The 11,647-nt window shown below is 40.1% G+C and overlaps 2 protein-coding genes and 1 long non-coding RNA gene across 3 annotated transcripts; 1 reads left to right on the forward strand and 2 right to left on the reverse strand.

The window, feature by feature from the left end:
* Positions 1-437: 437 nt before the first annotated feature.
* rab1ab (RAB1A, member RAS oncogene family b) lies at positions 438-7,596 on the reverse strand. The gene is made up of 6 exons (XM_084708942.1): positions 7,184-7,596; positions 3,592-3,664; positions 3,239-3,334; positions 2,714-2,809; positions 2,264-2,395; positions 438-1,718 (listed from the first exon to the last, which is right to left on the reverse strand). Exons 1-6 carry the CDS (start codon positions 7,195-7,197, stop codon positions 1,521-1,523), a joined length of 609 nt encoding a protein of 202 aa, XP_084565068.1. The 5' UTR covers positions 7,198-7,596; the 3' UTR covers positions 438-1,520.
* A 60-nt stretch (positions 7,597-7,656) lies between these two features.
* Positions 7,657-11,647, reverse strand: LOC146268133 (uncharacterized). Its single transcript, XM_084708941.1, has 10 exons — positions 10,936-11,647; positions 10,614-10,752; positions 10,212-10,368; positions 10,056-10,101; positions 9,889-9,927; positions 9,578-9,666; positions 9,268-9,283; positions 8,998-9,065; positions 8,741-8,845; positions 7,657-8,591 (listed from the first exon to the last, which is right to left on the reverse strand). The coding sequence occupies exons 1-10, from the start codon at positions 11,084-11,086 to the stop codon at positions 8,481-8,483; spliced, it is 921 nt and encodes a 306-aa protein (XP_084565067.1). The 5' UTR covers positions 11,087-11,647; the 3' UTR covers positions 7,657-8,480.
* On the forward strand, positions 8,499-9,878 carry LOC146268134 (uncharacterized). Its single transcript, XR_014768793.1, has 3 exons — positions 8,499-8,604; positions 8,813-8,870; positions 9,010-9,878. It is a non-coding gene; the product is annotated as an uncharacterized LOC146268134 (long non-coding RNA).

The following is an 11,647-nucleotide window of genomic DNA, read 5'->3' on the forward strand; positions in this document are numbered from 1 at the left end:
ACTGCTCTGTACATGCACTGTAATACATGCACATGTAACTGTGATTGAAACCTTGTAAGACTAGTTGAGGAATTTAAATCTTGTAATTGCAGTGTTATTTTTTCTTTCACCATACATTTATCAGCTAGCTACTGTAATCAATAGGGTGTTTTTGTACTGCATTTTAGTGAGATGTTATTGTTGCCCTATAATATTCTGTCTTGTTCAGCATGCCAGGTAGCTATGTGGCCAGTAAATACTGACCAGTCCTTGACACTGACCATTTCAGATTTCAAGTGACCGGGTAGACCTACTATGAATAAGAATGACACTGACAGCACCTAACCTTTAGCATATCAAGTTGTGAGACAATGGAGTACAGTTAAATAAAATATATGTAGTCATCCATACCACAAGCATACCCTCGGACAGACAGTACTAGAGAAAAGGTTCTTGAGTTGTTTGTAAACTGAATCCAGTTGCCTTTATTATGAAAAAAGAACATAGTGTTATATGCAATTCTGTACTGAGATATTCCACAGGTAATGGCCAATTTGTAGACAGACCAAATTCACTGGTACAATAGATTCGCCATATAAATGCAGAATAAATTATTAAAACAAGTTTTCTACATGTTCCACCAAGAAACGCAGACCGATCGTTCCGTATCATACAATCTGGTAGTACAATATTTCTTTATTTTTCCATTTAAATGTTACATGTTGAGCAACAAAATTACAATTTTCTGCAGCCACAAATTTAATGTAGAAATAAAGTAAAGACTACCCGATAATGTACTGAGCACTAAAGATCTAGCAAATCAGATCAGATCATATATATATGTACACACATAATGTATATGTACATATATATTCTTACACTAGATTCTTTTAAATGTAGGACAATGAGACACTGTTGTGCAGTTGGCTGACAAGTTGGCGAGAAATTAACACCTTTGAAAGGGACAGAGGTCTACACATGCCGATACAAACAGCAGAATAATCGACGGGGAGGAAAAAAGTTGGGAAAAAAAAAAACAGAGCTTAAGATGGGTAAATAAAAACAGAAAACAATAGCTTTTGAACACAGACCAACCCCACAGTAGGAATGCAGAGATAGACACACACAGTCACACACACACGCATTACTCTCATTAACCTGCACAGGGCAAAAGGGCATTTAACTTGAGCAGAGGATCCAGGTTAGGTTGGAGGGACCAGATGACCATTTCCATATCACTAACACTGTTCTACAACTCTTACCAGGAGGAGGAGGGAGAGAGAGACAGGAGGAGGGGATATTCAGTTATTTATATGAGGCTACAATACATACATTACAAATTCAGGCAACTTCAATTTTGTTTTCTCTCTCTCACACACACACACACACACTTGCTCTCTGGATCAGACTCCCAACTCTTTCTCTCCAGAACTGCTAGGTTCACTGGGACAAGGTGGAGACCAGAGACTGGGGTTTGGGTGGAAGGGGACTGAGAGGCCAAAGAGGGGTGGGTGATGGGGGTACAGGAGGTGAGGTCTCTCTCAGCAGCAGCCCCCAGAGGAGGGCTTTACGGGGGTGCTCTGGATCTTGACGTTGGACTTCTCAGAGCCGCCGGTCGTGGCCCCTGGGCCCATCCTCTTCTTGATCTCAGCTGCCATGGTCATGAAGGCCTGCTCTACGTTGGTGGCATTCTTGGCGCTGGTTTCCAAGAACGGAATGCCCAAGGAGTCTGCAAATTCCTGTTGAGAAACAATATGGTGGGAGAACCTGTTATGTTAAATGGTAACGGTAGTGCCTGAGGTTCCTTCTCCTGTTGGTTTTCTTCTGGCTGACAAAACTTGACTAAACAGTTCCAACCTAATGGACTTCCATGACTTTTTGATTTAGACCAAGCATGATACATGCATGCTGTAAACAGGCATGATATATGCATGCTGTTTGAGGTTAGGCTTATGTGAAAATAAGACTTTGCCTTTTTCTTTATTTCCATAATAATTGCCAGAGAATTTTCCTTTATGTCTATCCTGTAAATTAGGAATGCACCTACTACATAATGGAATTATGGGTACAGTGCTGAAGCACTTTTCCACAACAGCTTTTATACAGATTCATTAAAAAGTCTAATATCAATACAATTATTTAAACATTTATGTATTTAAAAATACACACACACACAAAAAAAGTTATTATAGGGTTTTGGCCAAGTACATTCTGAATTTCTGGCTTCGGCCCAGAATTTTTGATAGCAGACAAACACTATTGTCTGCTATCATCTGTCCCTTACCTTTGCTGTTGTGTAATCCACCACCTTCTTTGTTGTCAGGTCACACTTGTTCCCGACCAATAGCTTGTTGACGTTTTCACTGGCGTAACGGTCGATTTCCTGTAGCCACTGTTTAACATTATTGAAGGAGTCCTGAAACAAATAATGGATAATCCAGGTAAGCCAAAAGTAAAATGTAAGCCAAATTAAATGTAAAAAAAATAACTCATTTACTCTTATCACTGTCAATGTAGGCATCCAACAAGTACATAAAGCATATTTTTCTGTTTATTAAAGATTTTAAATATAGGTTGCAACTGCATTTATCATGGTCATGTGCTGTAGTATAATCAAGCCTTAAAATGAGCAGATAAAACAGAAGCAAAAAGCCTTTCTACTATGCTGTCCTACAGAGACTAAGAGGTGTGAACATGAGATATTCCAGTGCAGTAAGACAGCAGGTAGTCTGACCTGATCTGTGACGTCGTAGACAACAATGATGCCATGCGCTCCTCTGTAGTAGCTGGATGTAATTGTGCGAAACCTCTCCTGCCCCGCAGTGTCCCACTGTTAACACACACACACACCAGCCTTTAATATGGACTCCCCCAACACCCACAAAGAAACACCCACAGGGACAAGCAGACCCACTCATCCCCTGTAAAACAGAAACTGTGACATAACTTTCAGTCTGACGGAGTTGTTAACCTGATTTGCAGATGCTTCTGCTGCCAAACAGAAGCTCATCAGACTGAGGTTTCAAAGAACATTTATTTCATAAATAATAAGTAGTAGTTCATATGGTCAGTCATACTTTCAAAGAAAGGAAGTGGATCTATTGAATTAACCAAGTCATCTGTAAGAGTTAGGCCCTCATTCTCACAAATGAGACAAGTCTAGGACAAGGCAAGTCCATCAAGGCTACGTAGACTTGTAGATCTCTTGTAGATCAAGAAACCTTACCAAGAATATGTGAAAGAGACAATCGGTACTTACAATCTGAAGTTTAATAGTCTTTCCGTCTAATTCTATGGTACGAATTTTGAAGTCCACGCCAATAGTGCTAATGTAGCTTTCTGTGTAGGTGTCATCCTGGAAGAAGATGAACGTAAGTCAGCATGAGGGTTATACTTTTCATAAAACAAGAGGGGATAAGCCAGAATAATGCTTGCGAATTAGGCAATAGACATACATGGGCATTTTAGTGAGCTTAAGGAACATCTATGGCTGCATACTGAGAAACATGCTTAATGCTGGCATCTCAAGAAGCCAATATCTGAGCATCTCTAAAAGCTAGCATCTTAACATGTCTAAAGCCCAGCGAGGTGGCAGAAAGGAAGATAACTCACAGCAAATCGGAGGAGAAGACATGACTTTCCGACACCAGAGTCACCGATCAGCAGCAGCTTGAATAAATAGTCACTAGTGATGAAGAGGAAAAACATGATTAAAAGTTGACAGCATGTAAATATTGTTCACAAGCTTCTTTTCCATAGTTAGGTTAAAAAAAAAAGAAAAAAGAATGAATTACATCATCTTAATGTTAAATTGTTCAAACATATTGGCTCATCACACAGGAGACGTTGATCACCAAGAAGACTGACTGGTAACACAAGTACTGTTGTTTATATTTAAGGAAATGAAAGATTTAAAATGCAATCTGATTCTGCCAGTGTCTCCATAAGAAATGGCTCTGTTCAAAGATACACTTTTACGTGCAATGAGCACGAGTTCTGGGAGTTCCTCTGTTGCTACTCAATAGGAAATCCATTTAGCAAGAATCACTATGACACAGTGACTAAGTTGGGCTTTTACAGACAAACAAAACCTGGTCATGCCAAACGTATAGCTAAATGAAGATTGGGCATTAGGGTTGCAATCTTTTGGATAAACACAACCAAATCATTAAGGTTGAAGTGCCACTAATAATTGGACAGCATTTGAACCAAATCCAATGATTGGACCCTACTTGTCTGTCTGTCTACCTCCCGACGGGCAGTTCATGTGTTTTGGAAGAGTGGCTTATAAGGGAATGGGTGGGATATTTTGGTTTGAATCCTTTCAAACGCAAACTAAAATTGCTAGGTTTGCAAATCTTATCCAACTTGACCTATCCTGACTTTAACATCCCTACTAGGCTTGAGTGAAAACAAGACGTTACGATATGCTACAACAATCCAGTAGGCCAATTAAGCCTCCAACCACTTATTCACACTAAGTTCAGCCATGAGGACCCCTGTGGGTCCTTCTCACTGAAGCCCCTCGGATTAGATGTCATATTGACCGAATGCATGTTTAATAAGCGGTTACAATAGCTGCTTGAGAGAATGCCAAAAAGTCTCTTTCTTGGCAGGCTAACAGATTCAAGTTTCAGAGTATGGTCAAACTTGATCAGCTATCGGACACTCCACATACACACACTCAGACAGGTGAACCACTAAAACAACCAAGCACGGTGAGCAAAACTACAGCAAACAACCCAGTGAGAGCTAAAGGTGTGTGCTGGGTTGTTAGCTCAACAGCGTTGATGCAATTTAGCATAGGCCTTGCAAATATAGATCTGCAAGACCTCTTGATAAATTGCTGACAATATGCTGGGATTACTGTGCATTTCTGACAGATACAGCAACTCCTTTGATGATCCACAAGGAGCATGTTTTAACAAAGGTATAGAATACTAGTGTAGTTAGTATTCTACTAAAAGTGAGAACCCAAGTCTCTGAAAGCCAGTGGAACCAACAAACAGAATGCTGAGGCTAAGAAAACACAACACAGAAAATAATTTCAACAATCAATAACTTTGTTTTGTTCAGGCTAGAGACAAATGTTCTTGAACAAGATCTTCAACAATGCAGACATTCTTCACCCACAATCGTGTGAAATAATCTACAGCTAATGACCCATAAAAAATTGGCCAAACATTGAAGACTTATAAGCAACCATTGTCCAGTAATGTTAATGCACACACACACACACACACACACAACCAGTTTATTCAACAGAGTTATGTGCACTGTGTTCTATGCAAGGCTATACGAGGTATAAGGAAACATGAGTAAGCTGATTAAGCATTCCTCTGTAGAGGGGAAACTTGGCTAGAACTGGGTTTGGAATTCATTTGCTCAGCAAAAGGAAGTAACATTAGTATGATTATTAGGAAGTTGAATGTTAGACTTCAGGTTCGTGTTTTGTTAAAAGGTGAAAAGGCAATACCACCAGGAAACAAAAATTGAGCTGGTCTAAAACTAGGCTGCCACTTTTAGGACAACATTGTAAAGATAGTTTGGAACAAAATGGGATGCTGTGAACTTTCTCATCCCCTAAATCATGCTCTAATCCAAACTGGCCAGGTCTCAAGTCCAGTGTCTAAGTAGCACTGCACCCACAGGACCTGCTGGTATCCTTCCTTCTAGGACACTCCTATTCCTCTCCTATTGTGATGAGTTCCAGTCATGCTCTCTTCATTACACCAGTGACTGTGGACAACGGCTGCCTCTGTGTGTGCCTGGCTGACTAATACTGCTACCACTAGTCATACTTGCAGGTCTGAGGAATGGAGGAAGATGGAGAAATAAGGATTCAGCTTAGAACCTGCCTCAGACTGCTCCACTGTGCTGATTGGGTGAAATTAAACAACTTGGCACTTTATAAAGGTGGTTAACACAAGTACACACTTGTACATTTACAGTCTGATCATTTAGCAAATGCTTTTGTACACAGCGACGCACAAATGGTGCATACAGAAAGTACAACAGAAGATAAAGGATTCTTCAGAAGTGCATAGTTCTACGCATTCCAGTGGTCAGATCATGGAACAGCCACTTCGCAGTAACCACAACTCATCTAACAGGCCCGTTGACCAAAGAAAATACTAAATACTGCAACAATAACATTTCAATTGCTTAAGTATACTCTAGGTCAACTATGACATACCGATTAAAGTAGCGAGCTGGCTGACTGTTACTCACGAGCCATCACTTTCACATTCCTTAACCCTGTATCATTATCGATACTACCACACGCCGTGGTTGAACTACGCGAAAGTGTTGCAATCATGGGCATGTCATACGGCATGTGACCTACACATGACTCACGGTACATGAGAGAGAGAGGGGGGGGCGCTCCATTACTTCCCACTGTATAACAAAAGGCAGACTACATTGGAACGCGCTGTACCTATTCTTAATAGTAATGGTGATACGAAACAAAATCTATAACATTTTGAAAAAGGTTTAAATTTGAATGCCTTGCCAACCTAGGCCTCTTGCTTTGGTGACGAGATAGCCAATACTGTATGCATTGGCACGACAGGTGTGTCTCTGACCCTGGAATACATTTTCCAATAAAATAATTAACTATAGCTAAGGTACAACTTTGTACCTGTGTTCGTCAGTCTAAGCACTAGCTGACTATTGCTGTACTAGTAGCTGGCTCACTATACACGTTAACTAGTGGCAAAGCAAACGTTAGCTAGATAGCAACCTTCAGTAGCTTGTACATTAACGTCACCATCCTGGCACACTCTGGATTTGTCTTTGACAACATACAACTAGCTAGCTACTGCGCTATACAGTACACATTAGTTACACATTAATAATCTAATGCTAGAGCTCCTAGAAGTCAAACAAAACGAAAATTTCATTTCACAGTTTTTCTCTGCTGCAAGTTAGCTAGCTACAGTCAGTAGCTGCACCTGTAGTCACGACTAATACTAGCCTAACAAACACCAGCTTCATTCTACACTGGACATGTTGCAGTATGTTGCTTTTAAATAATGTTGGTTAGATACTGGTAGTTATGTACAGCTAAATTAAGCAGACATCACAACAGTTTAGTTGGTCCTGTAGCGATCTAGCTACTGAGCTAGCAATTACAATAACTACTAGTAGCTAGCTATTGGCAGTTAGCTAGCTACAGTTGCCAACTAGCTACTTCACTTACTATTCGGGATTCATCGTGGGCTCGTCAGAGTAAATCCCTTCTTCTAAAACGGCACTTCTTTTCTTCGTCAAGAATGTTAATATTTGGTTCAAGGGGAGAGAGCCGCCTGGGAAAGTAACGCTACCCCTAATTTCCAAAGACTGTCTAGTTTTCTGGAGAGAACCAAAATGGCTGCTGCTAGCTAGCTACGTACACAACCAGGAAATACCAACTGCTAAACAACGGTTCCAGACGGTAGCTTCTCGAGCTGAGGTTAACAATACGTCTTAACTTCTCAGAAGCATAAATTTAAGAAGGACGCTAGCTAACTAAACGTTTCTCAGGTCTCTTATTCCCAATTTGTTATAATGGTCTAGCCCCCGGCCCCTTCTGCAACCCAACTAGCGATACCAGTCACAGCAAGGAGGAGGGATTACGTCATTAGTGAAACGTGGCACAGTGTTGGCATGGAAATCAGTCAATGAGTGATAGCATCAAGGATATGCTTTATTTTATTGTTCAATAATTAGAGTATTCAGCATTTTTTACTCAAAAGTACAGAACTCCATATCGTCAATACACATTCAGTTTTAACTAAAATTCCTGTCTGTGACCTAAAATTCAGCACATTCTTTTGACTGGCAACGCCAGACCAACTCTCAAATGCAGCAAGTAAACGTCAGCTCGCCGATTCGTCTGATTGCCAGGCTAGATTTTTCTGAAGATAATGAGAATGATCTAGTTAGTAAATGTGGGTGGCAGGGTTAGGACGGACAGGCTAGGTAGGAAATAACGTTCTATAAGCTTGTCAGCACACTGCACATAGGAATGAGTTACAGTAGCCTACAAGTCGTCCATCTAGGCTATATCGAGATGCCTTCAACAAACATGTCCACATTTGATCCACATACTTTTCTAACTACAATTTCCAAATCTACTTTTAGATACTAGACTATATGTATAAAGTAAATGTGATGCATCGAGGTGTCATTTAAGGTATCACTCAGGGCTCTCATGTCTCACGCATTCGCCCTGAAACTTGTGCATTTCAACCATTTCTCACGCTCTCATGAAACCCTGTATTTCTCACGATGAGAATTAAGGGTTAACATGTCCCGCTATATAGGATACAATTAATGGACGAAACGCAGGCATATGGAGATACATTTTCTGGCGAGTTGAGAGCGGTCTCAACTCCCCCCCAGGGCTCTCCCCCCAGATCAACTCTCTCTCTCCCCCCCCCCCCCCCCCAGGTATGTTAATCTAAAGGCACACTTTTGATAAACTTAAGAACCCTGCATTTTTTTTGTACTTCAAGTCATTCATTGTTGTTTGAAGGTGGAAGCTGAACTTGAATCTCTACAGAATCATTCTCCATGTCCCAGAAAACATAGGGGAACTCCAACGAGGAAGCAGCCCCAACTTCACCCTAAAATATAAAGGTATTATCAATGTAACTTCACCAGGTAGATGGGCAATGAAGGGTCAGTTATAATAGCAATAACTGATCGTTGATTTATTTCCAGTGATTCAACTATTAGAAATTCCTCACTGTAAAAAGATAGAGGCTCTCTATACCTTCATGTTCAGGGCAATCAGTCCAATCTCAAAACATTTTTCTGGAAATGTCCTCCTCCTGATGTCTTCCAGGACAGCACAGCAGGCCTCGTTGGGGGAGGATCCCTGTGAGGAAAACAGGGAGAACAAGGTCAGGAGTACTTATTGCTAAGTAACAAAAATCTACTTATTATGAGATTAGATTTTTTTAATATGATGTGGGATTTTCTTTTTAAAGTCATGCCTACTCATAACATATATTAAGGCTGACATCTCACCTGTTTCATCAGTTGAACAATTTGGAAACTTGGACAATAGCACATAATTCTGTCACCATCACCTGTGGCTGAGGAGAGAAGAAAACACACACACAAAATCAGGAAAATATTAAATTAAAAGGTAAATGTAAACTCCATAGTTTTGGCTAAGTTACAGTAAAACCCCAAAATGTTGCCATTAATTTCAACAGTGATATTGTTGTTGAATTACATTCAGTTGTAGGCCTACTGTATTTCAGAGAAAACCTTTGTAAGAAATTGACTACACACCTGCAGCCGCCCCCACCTTAAAAAATAAAACAGAGTTGAGACAAGTAATGTCTGACAAATTACACAAATTTTGTAAGTTAGTTTATTTTACTGTTACTTACTTACCATTCAATATGAATATGTCATGGTGTGATTATACAGACAATTGGTTATAAATAAGATCAAAATGACTTTTTGAGTGTGTTGTTAAGAAGAAAAAAGTGAATCCCTGGAGGTAATGCTTTGAATCCATAAAGTGGTTTAAGCATGGCTACACATCAAGTAATTGACGAATAGCTGACTTTTTGACAGTATCAGTGTTTGAACTTGCCATGTGTTCAGCATATAGACCAGAACCTGGGATGGGTGTGTCCCCAACCCTCCCTGGGGATTTGAAGGGAGCCCCTGAAGTGGAGACTCCTGAAAAACAGACCAGGGACCTAAATTAATTATATTTGACAACTTGGGGCTCAAATATATAATGGATTCGTATTCCATCTTGTAATTATCTTCAAGGATCATCTTGTGAGTGGAGAAGTGAAGTAAAGAGATGCTTTAAACCCAACTGGTCTTTTACTTTGTTTAGTATTAGAGGATGTCCATGGTTATGTGTGCTAAATTATTTGAATTGGTTGTCCTCACCCACTGTTATATTTCCCATCTTGTCAAGAGCAATGAGGCCTGTTGAAAGCGTAAGATACAGAAACTACATTGGTTTCCGTTTCAGTTTGAGTGAAACTCAAACTCTAGAGTTCAAAAATTAATTTACAACAGCACACACTATGCAGCACACATTATGCAGCTCTTACCAAGTGTGTCATGTCCACTGGATTTTTGTTTCTTTTCAAGATATTCCTATATGGAAATCAAAGCATTATTTTAATATGCGATGGTCCAGTAGCTATATAGACAGTGTTTGTATGAAACAAGTGTTATTGATGGGTTGTCACCTGCAGATTAGTTACCTCATAAGCTTTGGTAGAATGTACACTCAGCATGCTGTCATTGGGTTCTATGCTAAAGCCCTGTTCCCTGGCAAAGATGGCTGCTCCATCCCCTACCAGTAAACTATGGGGGCTTCTATCCATGACCTTACGAGCCACCCGAATTGGAGTCCCTATCCTGCAAACACATTTACAAAAACTGTACAGGCTCACATCACCAACATCATACTCATACAGATAACCCTCAAAAGGGTAAAATAATGTCCATCACATTTCAATCTTACGTATTGTCATTACAAGTAGTCTGTTTTTTGCTTGTGTGTCCCTACACAAGAAAAAGCACCAGCAAATTAACATTTCTGTATGACAAACTCGACTACAGACACCGCTGAAAGCTGCTGTTAAATCCAGAGGTTTTCTCACCCTCTGAGAGCGGCCACAGCTCCAAATTTCCCAGTAGTGCCTTGCATTATTGCAGCATCACACTCCAGCACCCCTTCACTGTTTGGGAATCCTCCTCTTCCCACAATGTGGCGGCCTGTCTCTGGGTCATTCTCCATCTCTGGAAAACACACATGCCCACCCCACCGGAATGGATGAACACATGCAAGTACATTGTTCGAGACACGTTGATATCATATTTGAACCACTTGATAATAATAATAAAGATTCAGGACTCTAGTAAAAGTAAACTTGTTTCTCTTTTGACTCAGTAAGATAACCTGCAGACCGAATGCAAACTGACCAACGGATGGATGGAACTTAATTTGTGTCATTTTAAGCCAATCTGCCATGGCTTCCTCAACAGCATCAGTAGCATGACATCCAGAAGTAATCAAAGACCGAAGTCTATCCACAGCAGGCTTAGAGAAAGACCATGTCCCCACAGCTGCCATGGTCCCTCAATTCTCAACAGCTCTAAATGACAATATAAAATGTATTTAAGTTGCCTATATTTCATTTTAGTCACAAAGAAGTTGCCTACGTTTTACAACACATTTCCATTAGACCTTACAGTATGAATTCGTTTTCGTTTCAATGTGTAGGTCACAAGCAAAGACACAATCTGGATTTAAATACAGGCAAGTGTCTGGCAGTCATTTATTGAAGAGACATAGTCCACCCGAGCTATATGTCAATATACCAATAATATATATTAAATTAACAAAAAGTGCGGTTCGTGGTCCGTGTAGCTAAAGGCCAGCGGTACGTTTTAAGACAAATAATTACGGGTTGTTGGTTCAGCTGTTAATATGGCTCCAGAGAAACAAGTTTACGGAAGTTCCACAATATTCCCACCCACTAATAAAAAGCTAACCTTTTCAAAATAAAAGCACGTTTGTCCTTGAAACAGTTTGTCCGTGAAAAAGTTGAGAATTTACTGAGCTAGTTTGCGTTGAAAAGCACAGGTGCTGTACTATGTTTTAGAATCGTTGCTTTTGCTGGCTGATATAATT

The sequence above is a fragment of the Hypomesus nipponensis genome, chromosome 11 (assembly GCF_054491055.1).
Source record: "Hypomesus nipponensis isolate SF chromosome 11, ASM5449105v1, whole genome shotgun sequence".
NCBI classification, from domain to species: domain Eukaryota; kingdom Metazoa; phylum Chordata; class Actinopteri; order Osmeriformes; family Osmeridae; genus Hypomesus; species Hypomesus nipponensis.

What these genes read in the sequence shown, in the direction of transcription:
- rab1ab (XM_084708942.1), bottom strand. An exon ending in AGACTATTAAACTTCAGATT is followed by an intron (nt 2,810 to 3,238) that starts GTAAGTACCGAT and finishes GTGTGTTAACAG; the next exon opens with TGGGACACTGCGGGGCAGGA. An exon ending in TGGATTACACAACAGCAAAG is followed by an intron (nt 1,719 to 2,263) that starts GTAAGGGACAGA and finishes GTTTCTCAACAG; the next exon opens with GAATTTGCAGACTCCTTGGG.
- LOC146268133 (XM_084708941.1), bottom strand. Translation starts at nt 11,086, where the DNA reads ATGGCAGCTGTGGGGACATGGTCTTTCTCTAAGCCTGCTGTGGATAGA. An exon ending in ATTCTACCAAAGCTTATGAG is followed by an intron (nt 10,102 to 10,211) that starts GTAACTAATCTG and finishes ATTTCCATATAG; the next exon opens with GAATATCTTGAAAAGAAACA. An exon ending in GATGGGAAATATAACAGTGG is followed by an intron (nt 9,667 to 9,888) that starts GTGAGGACAACC and finishes TCTGTTTTTCAG; the next exon opens with GAGTCTCCACTTCAGGGGCT.